This window comes from Salmo trutta, chromosome 12 (assembly GCF_901001165.1).
Source record: "Salmo trutta chromosome 12, fSalTru1.1, whole genome shotgun sequence".
Classification (NCBI taxonomy): Eukaryota; Metazoa; Chordata; class Actinopteri; order Salmoniformes; family Salmonidae; genus Salmo; species Salmo trutta.
The window spans coordinates 81412064-81425219 of record NC_042968.1 but is presented as its reverse complement, the minus strand read 5'-3'; the positions used below and the strand labels follow the sequence as shown (position 1 = coordinate 81425219).

Below are 13156 nucleotides of genomic sequence, written 5' to 3'. Positions count from 1 at the left end.
AGGCCACATAACTATCCATTTTAATGCGTATATGAAGTTGGAGACCAGATCAGTTAGGAAACATGGGTAGGAAGCCACTTTTTAAACCCTAATGCTGCTTCACGGTGTTGCAAGCGGAAGAGGTTTCCCCGAGAAAGCTAAGCTAACAAGCTTGCTAACTTTGTAAGTGTGTGACATCGTCACGGATTGGTATTTCATTCCATTTTTAAAACGCACAATTCGATACGGACAAAACAGGACTGATTTAACAAAGCCTGTTCGTTTGGGAATATGCCTAAGAATAAAGGTAAGTAGCAAACATGTTGCCTTTGGTTGTTAGCTAACGTTATTCCATGGAATGGTTTATGTTTATGCTAGCTAGCTAGCCACCCGGGCCCATGCTTAGCAACGTGACTGGAGGAAAGCACCGTATGGCATTTAACAAATATTTAAAAGCGTGGAAACGTTGCTTAACCTTCATTACCACCAACGTCATATTGTTTATTTTATCGCAATTTGACTATTAATAATTTAGGAATTCGACTGGCGAACTATGAACTGCCTTTTGTCACATTATTTTGCGCAACTGAATGACGTTAGTACCAACTAGTGCGGTAGGCCAAAAATATCCCTGCCCTGTGCCCATCATCTTGAGCCTCAGCCCTGATGCTGTCACATTCACTAGCTAACTAGCACAGATAAAGGGAATTCATTAAAGTATGTGTGTAGCTAGGCTACAGCCATTTGGTTGGCCTATTTATCCGTGTTTATTTGACTCATGTTGCCAAATGACTGGTGGAATTGGAATGATAGTCACCCATTAGATAGACAAATTGGCATTCCAATATCTCTCATCCTCGTCTCACTACAGGTAAGGGAGGAAAGAATCGGCGACGTGGTAAAAATGAGAATGAATCAGAAAAGAGAGAGCTGGTATTCAAAGAGGATGGCCAAGGTGAGTGCAAGGTCCCCCTTCAACCTTATTTAGTCTGTAAACATAGCAAATAGGTTCTGACTTAATTTTAACCAACTGTCAACTGCTTTAACACTGACCATGCTAACAGTGTAGCTACTAATCGAATACAGTTATGATCTCGATCAGATGTATTCAACATTTGTGTGCTCCCTGGTTACCAGTTCAGCACTTACATTTGAGCCACATCGTGACCTCTATATGAATTGCCTAACTGCTTAATCTCTGTTGTCTGTTCTAATCTAGAATATGCACAGGTGATTAAGATGTTGGGTAATGGACGACTGGAAGCTATGTGTTTTGATGGAGTCAAGCGACTATGCCACATCCGAGGAAAGCTACGGAAAAAGGTAATTGTGTACACAGTAGCCTATATAGCGTTAGTGCTACTAGTCACAAAATTTGGCAAATAGCTGGAGGCTGAAGACTTGATCATATGTGAACTGTATAAATGCAATCCAATGTCATCACCCTATACGCGCTACTTCCGTAATGCTTTGGGTTGGAAATGACATGAGGGTTGACAGACTCTTCTACCTGGGCTGTATGTGTCCAGTTCTATGATGGAAGTATTACAGTTATTATACTCTGAATTCTCCTTGCTGACATCTTGTTATTCTCTCTTGGGCAGGTTTGGATCAACAGTTCAGACATCATCCTGGTGGGACTTCGAGATTACCAGGTAATAATTATGAGAGACAAAAATCAGCAATGGTTTGTATTTTTGAATGATAATGATAATACATTGCATTCTTCCTTAAAGGACCAAAAGGCTGATGTTATCCTGAAGTACAATGCAGACGAGGCCAGGAGTTTGAAGGCCTATGGGGAGCTTCCTGAACATGGTAAGTATCTGGGACCTACCTGCTTTTCGACCACTGAATGCTCGGCTATGAAAAGCCAACTGACATTTACTTCTGAAGTGCTAACCTGTTGCACCATCTATAACCACTGTGATTATTATTTTACCCTGTTTGTCAGTTATGAATGTTTGAACATCTTGAAGAACAGTATGGCCATAATGGCCATGTACTCTTATGATTATGGGCACATGTGCACTCTTTAAGGCAAGCTAGTTCGTTAACGGTGAGTGTATGTTCTAACTCCCTAGCTAAAATCAATGAGACCGATACGTTTGGACCTGGTGATGACGAGGACATTCAGTTTGATGACATTGGAGATGACGACGAGGACATTGATGATGTAAGTAGAAGGTTCCTCTTGCAAGTCACAATGAAAGCTGTCAATGGGTAATAGGCTTGGGCGATATACCGCATACCAGGGTATTTCGAAATACCATGATTTTCGATAATGTTTTTTGGGGATGGGGTTGAGGCGGGGGCGCGTGCAACTCCACTGCTTATAAGTTAAGTATAACTAAGAAATCTAAGCTGTCATGAATTATATCCAGCACAGGGCTCCAGCTATACATTTAGTCTACTAAGTGGCTAAATGTCAACATCAATCTAGTTGGTTACAGCAGAGACATTCAATCCCTGCCTGGATCAAGATCCCTGTTACCTAAATTGTTTTGTGCGCCCCTTGTATGCACTTCTGGTAATACTGTATACCCCGGTATGGTACAGAAACGGTATGAAATCTGAATACCCCCCAACCCAAATGGATGACTGATGTAGTCAATCAACTGAAATCACATACAATTGAGTGAAATGCTTTTTCGCTCTGTGCATTTTGCTTGAACGTTTTGTCTTTGCTATTGGGTCAGGTAATAGTACTTGATAACATGCCTCTCTCCCCTTCCTCTCAGATCTGAATCAGGACTATTGTGTGCCACATCATTTACGCAGAGGAAAGTGGACATTTCTATAATACTTGCCAACAGCGCCCTGTTTCCTCAAGTCAGTTGAGACTGCTTAAGACCTGGAATCTGTCAACTGAGAACATCATCACACCTACTTCAGTTCACACTTCATATTTTTGTTATAGGTGTAATATATTTATATTTTATTCCATCTCATGTGGAATATAGGCTCAAATTACAGAACACCAGAATTTAAAATAAAAAAACCTGAAATAAATGCTTGGTCTGGAGATTTGTTTTGTCAACAAAAAAAAAGGATCCCCTCCCATTTTTTTAGAACATACTTTTGTTTTCTTGATATTGATGATCAATAAAGTAATTATTTTAAAATGTGTGCTAATTTGATATGCCCTTTTCAATCAAAAACCATCTTGGCTGGCAACAGAAATCTCACTTTGTAAAAATGGTGAAAGCCGGTAGAAGAACTCTGTCCTATTGGTAAACCTTTTATTTAGCATTTATAGTATTTGCACAACACTGGACCTAGAATGTAATAGTACCTTGTTTTTATACAGTATTCCACCTATCAATAACAATGCTGCATTTAAGCCTAGGAAACAGATACTTCGCCCAGTTTTGTAACCAAATTAGGAGTGCTCAAAAGTATGTGTGCTAGGCCCATAGCATGATCACGGGTGAACTCAGGCAACGATAGTCTCTTCGCATTTGTTTTATTTGCTTTGGCTTGATGACACGCACAGAACTTGGCTGGCTATGCTATAAAGTCAGACTGACAGTACCGGGCGAGGTTCATTTGAGTCTGGAGTGAGACCGCCGCAGGGTACCCAGCAGTGGCGGTTCTAGACCATTTCAACTGGGGGGGCCAAGCTGGGGCCAGTTGTACTGTTAGAGGGGGCCAGTTACATTAGACGTTATTGTTGTCATATCGTTTTCTTCACTGCATTGCAGGCATTAGCAGGCAAAAGACCATGTTCCGCGTTGCCACTGTCTAATAACGGATGTAAAAAAAGAAATGATAGCAAAAATGTGTTATGTAAAAATGATTTCATACTCCACATTTAGGGGGGCCACAAGGGGGTCCAAAATTGTCACAGGGGCACTGCCCCCCGCCCCCCCAGAACCGCTAGTGGTACCCAGTCTTGCTCAGATGCTGCGCACCACTTAATCCATGCTCACGTCTCTAGGCAGAGGGGATCAGAGGCACATCTACTCAAAAGTTTTGACGCTGTCATTGTAATTTATTTCACTAATAGCCTATTTGAAGAACGCATATTAATCATAAAATTAAGACATCAGCTATATCTATTTCCAAATTCATATTGGGCTTTTTTAAGAAAGGTATTATTTCACCCAAAATATAGCCCAATGGAAAATAAAATGCACGAAACAACTGTCTGTCCCACTCCCATCATGTATCCAATTATTTGGTGGCAACGTATAATGCTATTAAATGCAATTCAATCATTCGTTTTCAGCCTACTTCATGCATTTGATTAGGCTACAGTTTGTCCTTCCATCAATGATGTAATGCAGAGCCGACAGGCGAAATACTGACGCGCTGTCGAATATTCGCACATCATCTCTATCCAGCTCTACTCCCTGAACTGGAGCGCATCATTTTCTCCCCTCCTTCCCAACAGTTATCCAAGGATACCTAGCCACGATCACTTTTGACCTTCAAACTAGTCCACTAAACAGCAGCCTATTGCCTCATTCAGTAACCGCATTCATCCGAATATCCTACTGCTCTCCTGATCGCCTGTGCACCGTTCCGGGGGAGCGCACATATTGCAGGCAGTGGAAAACAGATACATCCCTCGATAGCGCAGCATATGTTCTCATGCGCCTGAAGGTAGAAGCTGGCGATGCGGTTTCCCTCGGCTTGATTTGGAGCTTTTTGCTGCGGGGTGTTTGACATTGCACCCATACATTTGGGGGTGATCCGCTAGTGACTACGACGATGGCGGAGAAGGCAGTCAATACAGTGTCCAGTGCCTTGACAGGTAAGTTAGGTAAAACGTTAACGGTCTATTGTTTACAATATCCAATGTTTCTCTCCACTGTAGCCTATTTTGTCAAGGATTCTATAACATTGGCATAGGGCTACGCGCATGAATCACTGTATCCCCAAACTGCATCTCATTGTAGTCATTCCTAATATATCCTATGCTAAATATCGTTGACTGTATTGAAGGTCAGTTGCCTAAACAATTAATAATTGTTACATCAAAAAGGACAACTTGCACCTTTGTTGATTGCCAAATTGATTGGCTCTGTGCCAGAGGCGTCATGCCAATAGGGGGCACAGGGGCACGTGCCCCCTCAGATTTGTCCTGTTTAAAAATTGTATTCTAATTTTAGATGTTTTATTTTTATTTTTGGGTTGTTTCTCTGTAATACTACTAGCCACCTAGTAATTTTATGAAGTTGGTGTTATTTAGCCCAGATAGGTTCCCAGTCTCCCAACCTCACAACTAGCTACTAATAAGCCATTTTAGGCTATCAATCGAGTTAGAGTAGCTAGTTTGTCTAACTACACTACATTACCAAAAGTATGTGGACACATGCTCGTCGAATATCTCATTCCAAAATCATGGGCATTAATATGGAGTTGGTCCCCCCTTTGCTGCTATAACAGCCTCCACTCTTCTGGGAAGGCTTTCCACTACATTTTGGAACATTGCTGCGAGGGCTTGCTTCCATTCAGCCACAAGAGCATTAGTGAGGTCGGGCACTGATGTTGGTTGATTAGGCCTGGCTCGCAGTCGGCGTTCCAATTCATCACAAAGGTGTTTGATAGGGTTGAGGTCAGGGCTCTGCAGGCCAGTCAAGTTCTTCCACACCGATCTCGAACAAACCATTTCTGTATGGACTTTGCTTTGTGCACGGGGGGCATTGTCATGCTGAAACAGGAAAGGGCCTTCCCCAAACTGTTGCCACAAAGTTGGAAGCACATAATCATCTAGAATGTCATTGTATACTGTAGCGTTAAGATTTATTTTCACTGGAACTAAGGGGCCTAGCCCAAACCATAATTCCCCTTCCAACAAACTTTACAGTTGGCACTATGCATTGTGGCAGGTAGCGTTCTCCCGGCATCCGCCAAACCAAGATTAGTCCGTCGGACTGCCAGTTGGTGAAGCATGATTCATCACTCCGGAGAATGTGTTTCCTCTGCTCCAGAGTCCAATGGTGGCGAGCTTAACATCCCTCCAACCGACTCTTGGCATTGCACATGAGATCTTAGGTTGTGTGCGGCTGCTCGGCCATGGAAACCCATTGCATGAAGCCCCAGACGAACAGTTCTTGTGCTGATGTTGCTTCCAGAGGCAGTTTGGAACTTGATAGTGAGTGTTTACGCGCTTCAGTACTCGGTGGTCCCGTTTTTTGAGCTTGTGTAGCCTATCACTTTGCGGCTGAGCCGTTGTTGTTTCCACTTCACATTAACAAGCAGGGCAGAAAATTGACGAACTGACTTGTTGGAAAGATGGCATCCTATGACAGTGACACGTTGAAAGTCACCGCTCTTCACTAAGGCCAATCTACTGCCAATGTTTGTCTATGGAGATTGCATGGCTGTGTGCTCTATTTTATACACCGGTCAGCAGTGGGTGTGGCTGAAATAGCCGAATAGCCGTAGACTTTAGAAAATCAAGCAATTACTAAATTCACCGAATAAGACTCACATTCCTTTCAATCCTTTATCCAGACTCCCGAGTAGCTCAGTGGTCTTACGCACTGCATCGCAGTGCTAGAGGCGTCCCTACAGACCCGGGTGCGATCCCAGTCTGTATCACAACCGGCCGTGACCGGGAGTCCCATAGGGCGATGCACAATTGTCCCAGTGTCGTCCGGGTTTGGCTGGGGGGGCTTTACAAGTAGGCCGTCATTGTAAATCAAGGTTAAATAAAATTGAATAAAACGATTTTTAGCAGAGATGCAGATAAGCATATTTAGTTAGAAAAAATCACCACCAGTCAGGATGACACAGACAGCTCAAATTTATGCTTAGACATGCAGAAACATAAACATAGTTTTTTACATAGAATTAAACATGGCTCTAGATTGCAGGAAAAGGCTGTTTCAGCTGTTTGAAACATTTACAATTCACCAACTTATGGACAGGGTGCATGATGCCACATATTATATTGTTGGGTCAATTTTAACCATTGCCTAGATTTTGGTGTCCAAGGTAATTGTTTTCAGTTACTGGTACAAATGTCATCAGAAAGGTATGATTTGTGCTCAAATAGCCCAGTCAGATGTAACCTGATCTGTGTTAGCTAAGGAACGCTCAACTACGTTCTCCGAGGAGTCAAGCGTTCCTTAGCTAGATCTGAGTATGTCCAATCAAAATAGCCCTGTAGCCTAGAATTTAGGGCTGATCAAAGGCATATAGCTGCATCTGGTTTTGAGGCCTTATTTAGTTTTCATAGGGTAGACATGTATTTAAAAATCAAATCAAATCAGGGACTTGAAACATATGGTTTCTCACCAGAACACAGACCATTTATCAATAGTTAAAGACATGACCTGGCCAGTGAAAAGTTGTTCTTGTTAGTTGCCTACCTATAAGGCCTGTCCTGGCAGACCCCAATTTAAGTTTATAGCCTATACTCTAAAAGCATGATATGAAGTGCTTTTTAATTTATAGGCTTACTTACACTGGGTCTGCGAAAGCACCCCTCAGTACCTAGGCTAATTTCTAGTTTCCCAAAAGTCAGTTCTTTCATTATAGGCCGTGTACAACCCAATGTTGTGATTTGATGGGTTTCTCCTTGACTGGGAGATGTATTAGATTTTGGTGAGTGATGCATAAGTAACGGGGACAGATTATGGCTGTTGTTTTTAATCTAGTCCAGAATAAATCAATGGCCTGGCTGCTATTTGTCCTTGACTGACCTACAATAGGTATTCAGACTTTTCACTTGACTCATATGTTCCCTTTCTTCTCCAGCTGAAGGATTGACTCCACCGTCAGTTGCGGAGAAGAGACCCCAAAGCAACTGCCATGGCTCCCCAGCCCGTGTTGTACTTCATCCAGGGAGCCCAGCTGTGAAAAACAGTAAACTGCTCCAACTGATGGCTCACACTCTTAACATTTTAACATATTTATTGGGTGCTTATTGGGTACTTGTCTGAATTGAAAAGGTGCTTTACAGAATTACTTAAAAAATTATTTTATTTGGCCTTACTTCTATTAGCCCATACGGACACATTGAATAACAGATTCACTACATGGAACACCAGATAGTCCCACCCAAAAATCTAAAGGAAGTTTGTTCTGAAGTGTCTGTCTTATATCTGAGAGATATCAGGAAACAGTTAAATAAAAATAAAAAATGTATTTAAGTATTTTTGTCGCAAAATAGTCTCCATATACAGTATACTGTCATAATTTTTTTAACTGGTACCAGGGGACCTTCAGACGAGTCTTGTAAGTCCTGTGGGTATCCTAGAGCAAAACATCCTACATGTTGTATTAGTGTGTAGCCCACTGGCAGATTAACTGTACCGACTTCAGACGAGTCCCATGACGCTTGTGGGGGTCGTAGAGCATGACCACTCTGGTATGACCACTCTGGTATGACCACTCTTTCCATAGAGTGTTCATAGTTTGTAGGTCAAACCATTCGGACCCTACAGACGACACATCCAGTGCATCCAATACTGTGGTTTAGTGCTATGTATAGCACTGCTTTCCTCTGCTGATAAACTGTGGGGACTGTTATCTCTCCCATATCAGACGAGGTGCAGAGCCCAGCCTTGGTCACAGAGAAGAAGCTCCAGCTCAATGGGCTCCCCTCCCCTTTACGTCTGCCAGGCAACAACACTAACAATCATGCAGGTAAACAGTGTAAGTCACACTCTCACCCCCACTGTGGCTGTTAGCTCCCCTTCAGAATCTTTCCCTTTTTCTAGATATGAAAGCTGCTTAAGATCTTCAAGGGTCCTCTCTATAAACACATCTCTCCCTCACTATCTCTTTGAACGTCTCTCCTCGCTCTGTTTCGTCTAGCTTGTCTGTTTCTCTTTTTTAATCCAATTTCACTTCACTTTATATCTCATTCCCTCAGATGTGGAAGGGTATCTGAGGACAGATGACAGGATGCGTTTAGCTAAAGAGAGACGTGAGGAAAGAGATAAAGGTTTAGGTAAGTGATGTTCCTGTCAGTATTTAGACTGATGGAAATCATATCTTATTGAAGCCAATATTTGTATTATAGCAGATTAGCAGAAATGTTGTATAATTTATTATAGCGGGTTGGCAGAAATGTTGTATAATTTATTATAGCAGATTAGCAGAAATGTTGTATAATTTATTATAGCAGATTAGCAGAAATGTTGTATAATTTATTATAGCAGATTAGCAGAAATGTTGTATAATTTATTATAGCGGGTTAGCAGAAATGTTGTATAATTTATTATAGCGGGTTAGCAGAAATGTTGTATAATTTATTATAGCGGATTAGCAGAAATGTTCTATAATTTATTATTGCGGGTTAGCAGAAATGTTGTATAATTTATTATTGCGGGTTAGCAGAAATGTTGTATAATTTATTATTGCGGGTTAGCAGAAATGTTGTATAATTTATTATTGCGGGTTAGCAGAAATGTTGTATAATTTATTATAGCAGATTAGCAGAAATGTTGTATAATTTATTATAGCAGATTAGCAGAAATGTTCTATAATTTATTATAGCAGATTAGCAGAAATGTTGTATAATTTATTATAGCGAGTTAGCAGGAATGTTGTATAATTTATTATAGCGGATTAGCAGAAATGTTGTATAATTTATTATAGCGGGTTAGCAGAAATGTTGTATAATTTATTATAGCGGATTAGCAGAAATGTTGTATAATTTATTATAGCGGATTAGCAGAAATGTTGTATAATTTATTATAGCGGGTTAGCAGAAATGTTCTATAATTTATTTTTGCGGGTTAGCAGAAATGTTGTATAATTTATTATAGCAGATTAGCAGAAATGTTGTATAATTTATTATAGCGGGTTAGCAGAAATGTTCTATAATTTATTATAGCGGATTAGCAGAAATGTTGTATAATTTATTATAGCAGATTAGCAGAAATGTTCTATAATATATTATAGCAGATTAGCAGAAATGTTCTATAATTTATTACAGCATATTAGCAGAAATGTTCTATAATTTATTATAGCGGGTTAGCAGAAATGTTCTATAATTTATTATAGCAGATTAGCAGAAGTGTTCTATAATTTTGCCCCATAAAATTTCCAGCCAGTAGTGAGGTTCAGGAACAAAGTTTGTTGTTGGTTCTTAAAGTGGTGTTGGAGAGGGTGGTAATCTGGGTGTGTTGGTTGGTGTTTCCAGCGGTACGAGAGCAGGCGATCATGGAGAAGGAGCGGCGAGCTCAGCTGCAGTATGAACGTACTGTGGAGGAGCGCTGGAGGAAGCTGGAGGAACAGAGACAGAAAGAGGAGCTCCGCAGAGCTGCTGTGGAGGAGAAGAGGAGACAGAGGCTGGAGGAGGAAAAGGTCAGACTCACCACTTAGCCACTACATCTTCCAGTGCATGATGTAGTTCCCTCTGTGCTCACACTCACACACAGCTCTTTCAGCTCCAGTTCAGTTTCAGTTCCATTTTTGTGTGTTTATTATTCAGTTTGTATGCTTTGTTTTTGTTTCTGTGTGTGTGGCATGTGCAGCAACAGCCCCAACAGCCAGATGTTGACATCCTTCTGTTGCGACGTTGTTTTGGGTTTTGGAGAGAGAGATAAGCAGGGACATACTGTATGCTCTTTAATTCACTCAAATCCTGTAGTTCATTAATCACAGTACTTAATGTCGTCTCCCAATCAAATATTGGATAGACCTCTGCTCTGTTAGGTAACGGGGATTTTCACCCCCCCCTTATCTATCCCACCCTGCATACCAGTCAACACTGGTTTCTGGGAAGCTGATGCCATTGGTATTGATCTCTATGTAAATCTCAGTGACCTCATCAGACTAATCAATGAATGTCTCTGCCATTCCATTTGTTTAATCTGATCCTAATCCTGCTTTGTCATTGCTCTCAATTTGTCAATGCTTCCTAAAATATCTGCTCAGCCACGACGACATTGGCAGCTTTGTCTTTTTAAACCATGTCACACACTGCCACTTTCCGAAGACGAGTCCATTTATTTTAGGGATTTGTAGCCTACATTGATTCCACTGTTTAGCCTTTAAACCTAGTATAAACATGTATGTTAAAGATAATTAAGTTAGTCTAAGTGGGTTGAAATAACATGAATTATAATTTTTGTCTGCTCTCTTGATATCTTTATAAAAGTGGTAATATTCACAAGATCATGCATTTTTGAGACGGATGATACAACATTTACCTTGGGCATCAATCTCACCCGGATCGATTGTGTGTGTGTGTGCGTGTGCGTTTGTGGTGTGTGGTGTGTGTTCCTATTGGATGGATTATATCCTCTGGATGATGTCATTTTAGACCAATAGAAATCCAGGAGGAGCCCATGTGGTGTGGCTAATGTCGGATTTGCTTTTCTGTGTTACTAAAATTCTTCACTTTCTTTTCACCCTTTATTGAATCTTTGCAGTGTCATTCTCATTCAAATATTTGCTATTGTGCTGCTTCATCTGTGTGTGTAGTTCATATTGCCGGTGCATGTCCATGTATTTTTCTGTGTTAGATAGGAAGAAATGAAAAGGAAGAGCAGGGATATAGATAGGAGGAAAAGATGGAACAATTGTAAATGGAGAAATGTTGGCAATGGTTGATCACCCACCAGATGGCTTTGTCTCCTGCTCTGTTGGGCTGTGTACCATGGCAACACTGTGGGTGGGGAAGGGTTAACTAGCTTGGATGAAAGATGATTTACTGGGGAAAATCTGAGTAGAACAGGAGGCTAGAAGAGAGAGGGGGAGGGGGGGTATAGGATAAAGGAAGAAGGGAGCTAGTCTCCAACCTGTGTCAATACTGTTGCATGCTGGGAGATTGACTGTGTGAGTGTCTTTGTGTCAACATGTGTATGTGACTGGAGGGGTGGAGTCCCCAGGCAGCTGTGGTCTCTTTCTATCTGCCTTATGAGGTAAAGTGAGATTGTGCTGTGCTGTGAGACTGTACTGTGCTGTGTAAGAGGAGAGGTGGTGGTTATGGAGCCACCAGCCTGGTCCTCGTGGGAGGTCCAGGGGAGCAGCTCAGTGACAGAGTCCCTTGTCTTCCCGGTCCTGGAACGGAACAACCAGGAGCGACTGGACGCTCTGATGAAACGCTCCCTGGAACGCAGCCTGCAGCTAGAGCAGAGGCCCAAACGCTGGACATGGGGCGGAGCTGGAGGAGCACAGGGTGAGTCCACAACAGGGAGATGGAGAGGAGTACAATGAGGTGTGAATGATGAATCAGTGACTGGAAGGAGAAATGGTGAGAGGGAGGGAGGGACCGCACTAAATGTTCTAGGCTAATTCGATTTGGCATGTCCCTTTGTGGCTTGTAAAGTTATAGGATACACATTTGGAGTTCTCCTCTCTACCAGATACAAGCACACAAGCAGTCCATCAGATAAACTGGCACACAAGCAGTCCATCAGATAAACTGGCACACAAGCAGTCCATCAGATAAACTAGCACACAAGCAGTCCATCAGATAAACTAGCACACAAGCAGTCCATCAGATAAACTAGCACACAAGCAGTCCATCAGATAAACTGGCACACAAGCAGTCCATCAGATAAACTAGCACACAAGCAGTCCATCAGATAAACTGGCACACAAGCAGTCCTTCAGATAAACTGGCACACAAGCAGTCCATCAGATAAACTAGCACACAAGCAGTCCATCAGATAAACTGGCACACAAGCAGTCCATCAGATAAACTAGCACACAAGCAGTCCATCAGATAAACTGGCACACAAGCAGTCCATCAGATAAACTGGCACACAAGCAGTCCATCAGATAAACTAGCACACAAGCAGTCCATCAGATAAACTGGCACACGATAGGTGTTGTTCTGGAAGCTGCTGGTAGCTTATGACTCTCCTCCACCCTTCTAGACTCAAGGTCAGACTGTGATGTCTCTGTGCCTGCCTGTCCCAGACCTGTTGTAAACCGTGGAAATAGTAATCAGTCCAGTCAACCCTGAGGGGAGCAAAGCAGACAGTTTTCGAATTGACAGCTTACTTGCTGCTGGTTTAGGGCATTATTGAGGGCTTCTATCCTGAGTCAGGTATTGATGATTTCATTTCGATGGGGCACTGGGAGTTTGGTGTTCTTTATGAATTATGATGGAGGACTGAGATACAGAAACATAATGTTCAAAACATAGATGCTGATGTTTATTACACTGTTTTCTGAATGTGTTTGTACATGTGATTTGGATTGGGTCATAGAGGGATACATGTATACGGAGGATAAAGGTGTGTATGTGAGAGAGAGA

At 41.8% G+C, this 13156-nt stretch overlaps 2 protein-coding genes across 5 annotated transcripts in view; both read left to right on the top strand.

Annotated features, from left to right (window-relative positions):
- The first annotated feature begins 106 nt into the window (after positions 1-106).
- On the top strand, positions 107-3099 carry LOC115204389 (eukaryotic translation initiation factor 1A, X-chromosomal). Its single transcript, XM_029769924.1, has 7 exons — positions 107-286; positions 851-934; positions 1199-1302; positions 1584-1634; positions 1716-1797; positions 2064-2155; positions 2721-3099. The coding sequence occupies exons 1-7, from the start codon at positions 271-273 to the stop codon at positions 2724-2726; spliced, it is 435 nt and encodes a 144-aa protein (XP_029625784.1). The 5' UTR covers positions 107-270; the 3' UTR covers positions 2727-3099.
- A 1204-nt stretch (positions 3100-4303) lies between these two features.
- The window catches only part of LOC115204386 (MAP7 domain-containing protein 2), a 26963-nt gene continuing 18110 nt past the window's right edge, over positions 4304-13156 (top strand). For 2 of the 4 annotated variants that reach the window (XM_029769917.1, XM_029769914.1), the window contains exons 1-6: positions 4305-4738; positions 7693-7800; positions 8482-8592; positions 8813-8890; positions 10088-10251; positions 11971-12070. In XM_029769917.1, the coding sequence (XP_029625777.1) occupies positions 4696-4738; positions 7693-7800; positions 8482-8592; positions 8813-8890; positions 10088-10251; positions 11971-12070 (604 nt within the window). In that variant the 5' untranslated portion in view covers positions 4305-4695. Of the gene's footprint in view, positions 4739-7692; positions 7801-8481; positions 8593-8812; positions 8891-10087; positions 10252-11970; positions 12071-13156 lie in introns of all 4 variants that reach the window. The other 2 variants (XM_029769915.1, XM_029769918.1) reach the window with 2 other exon arrangements.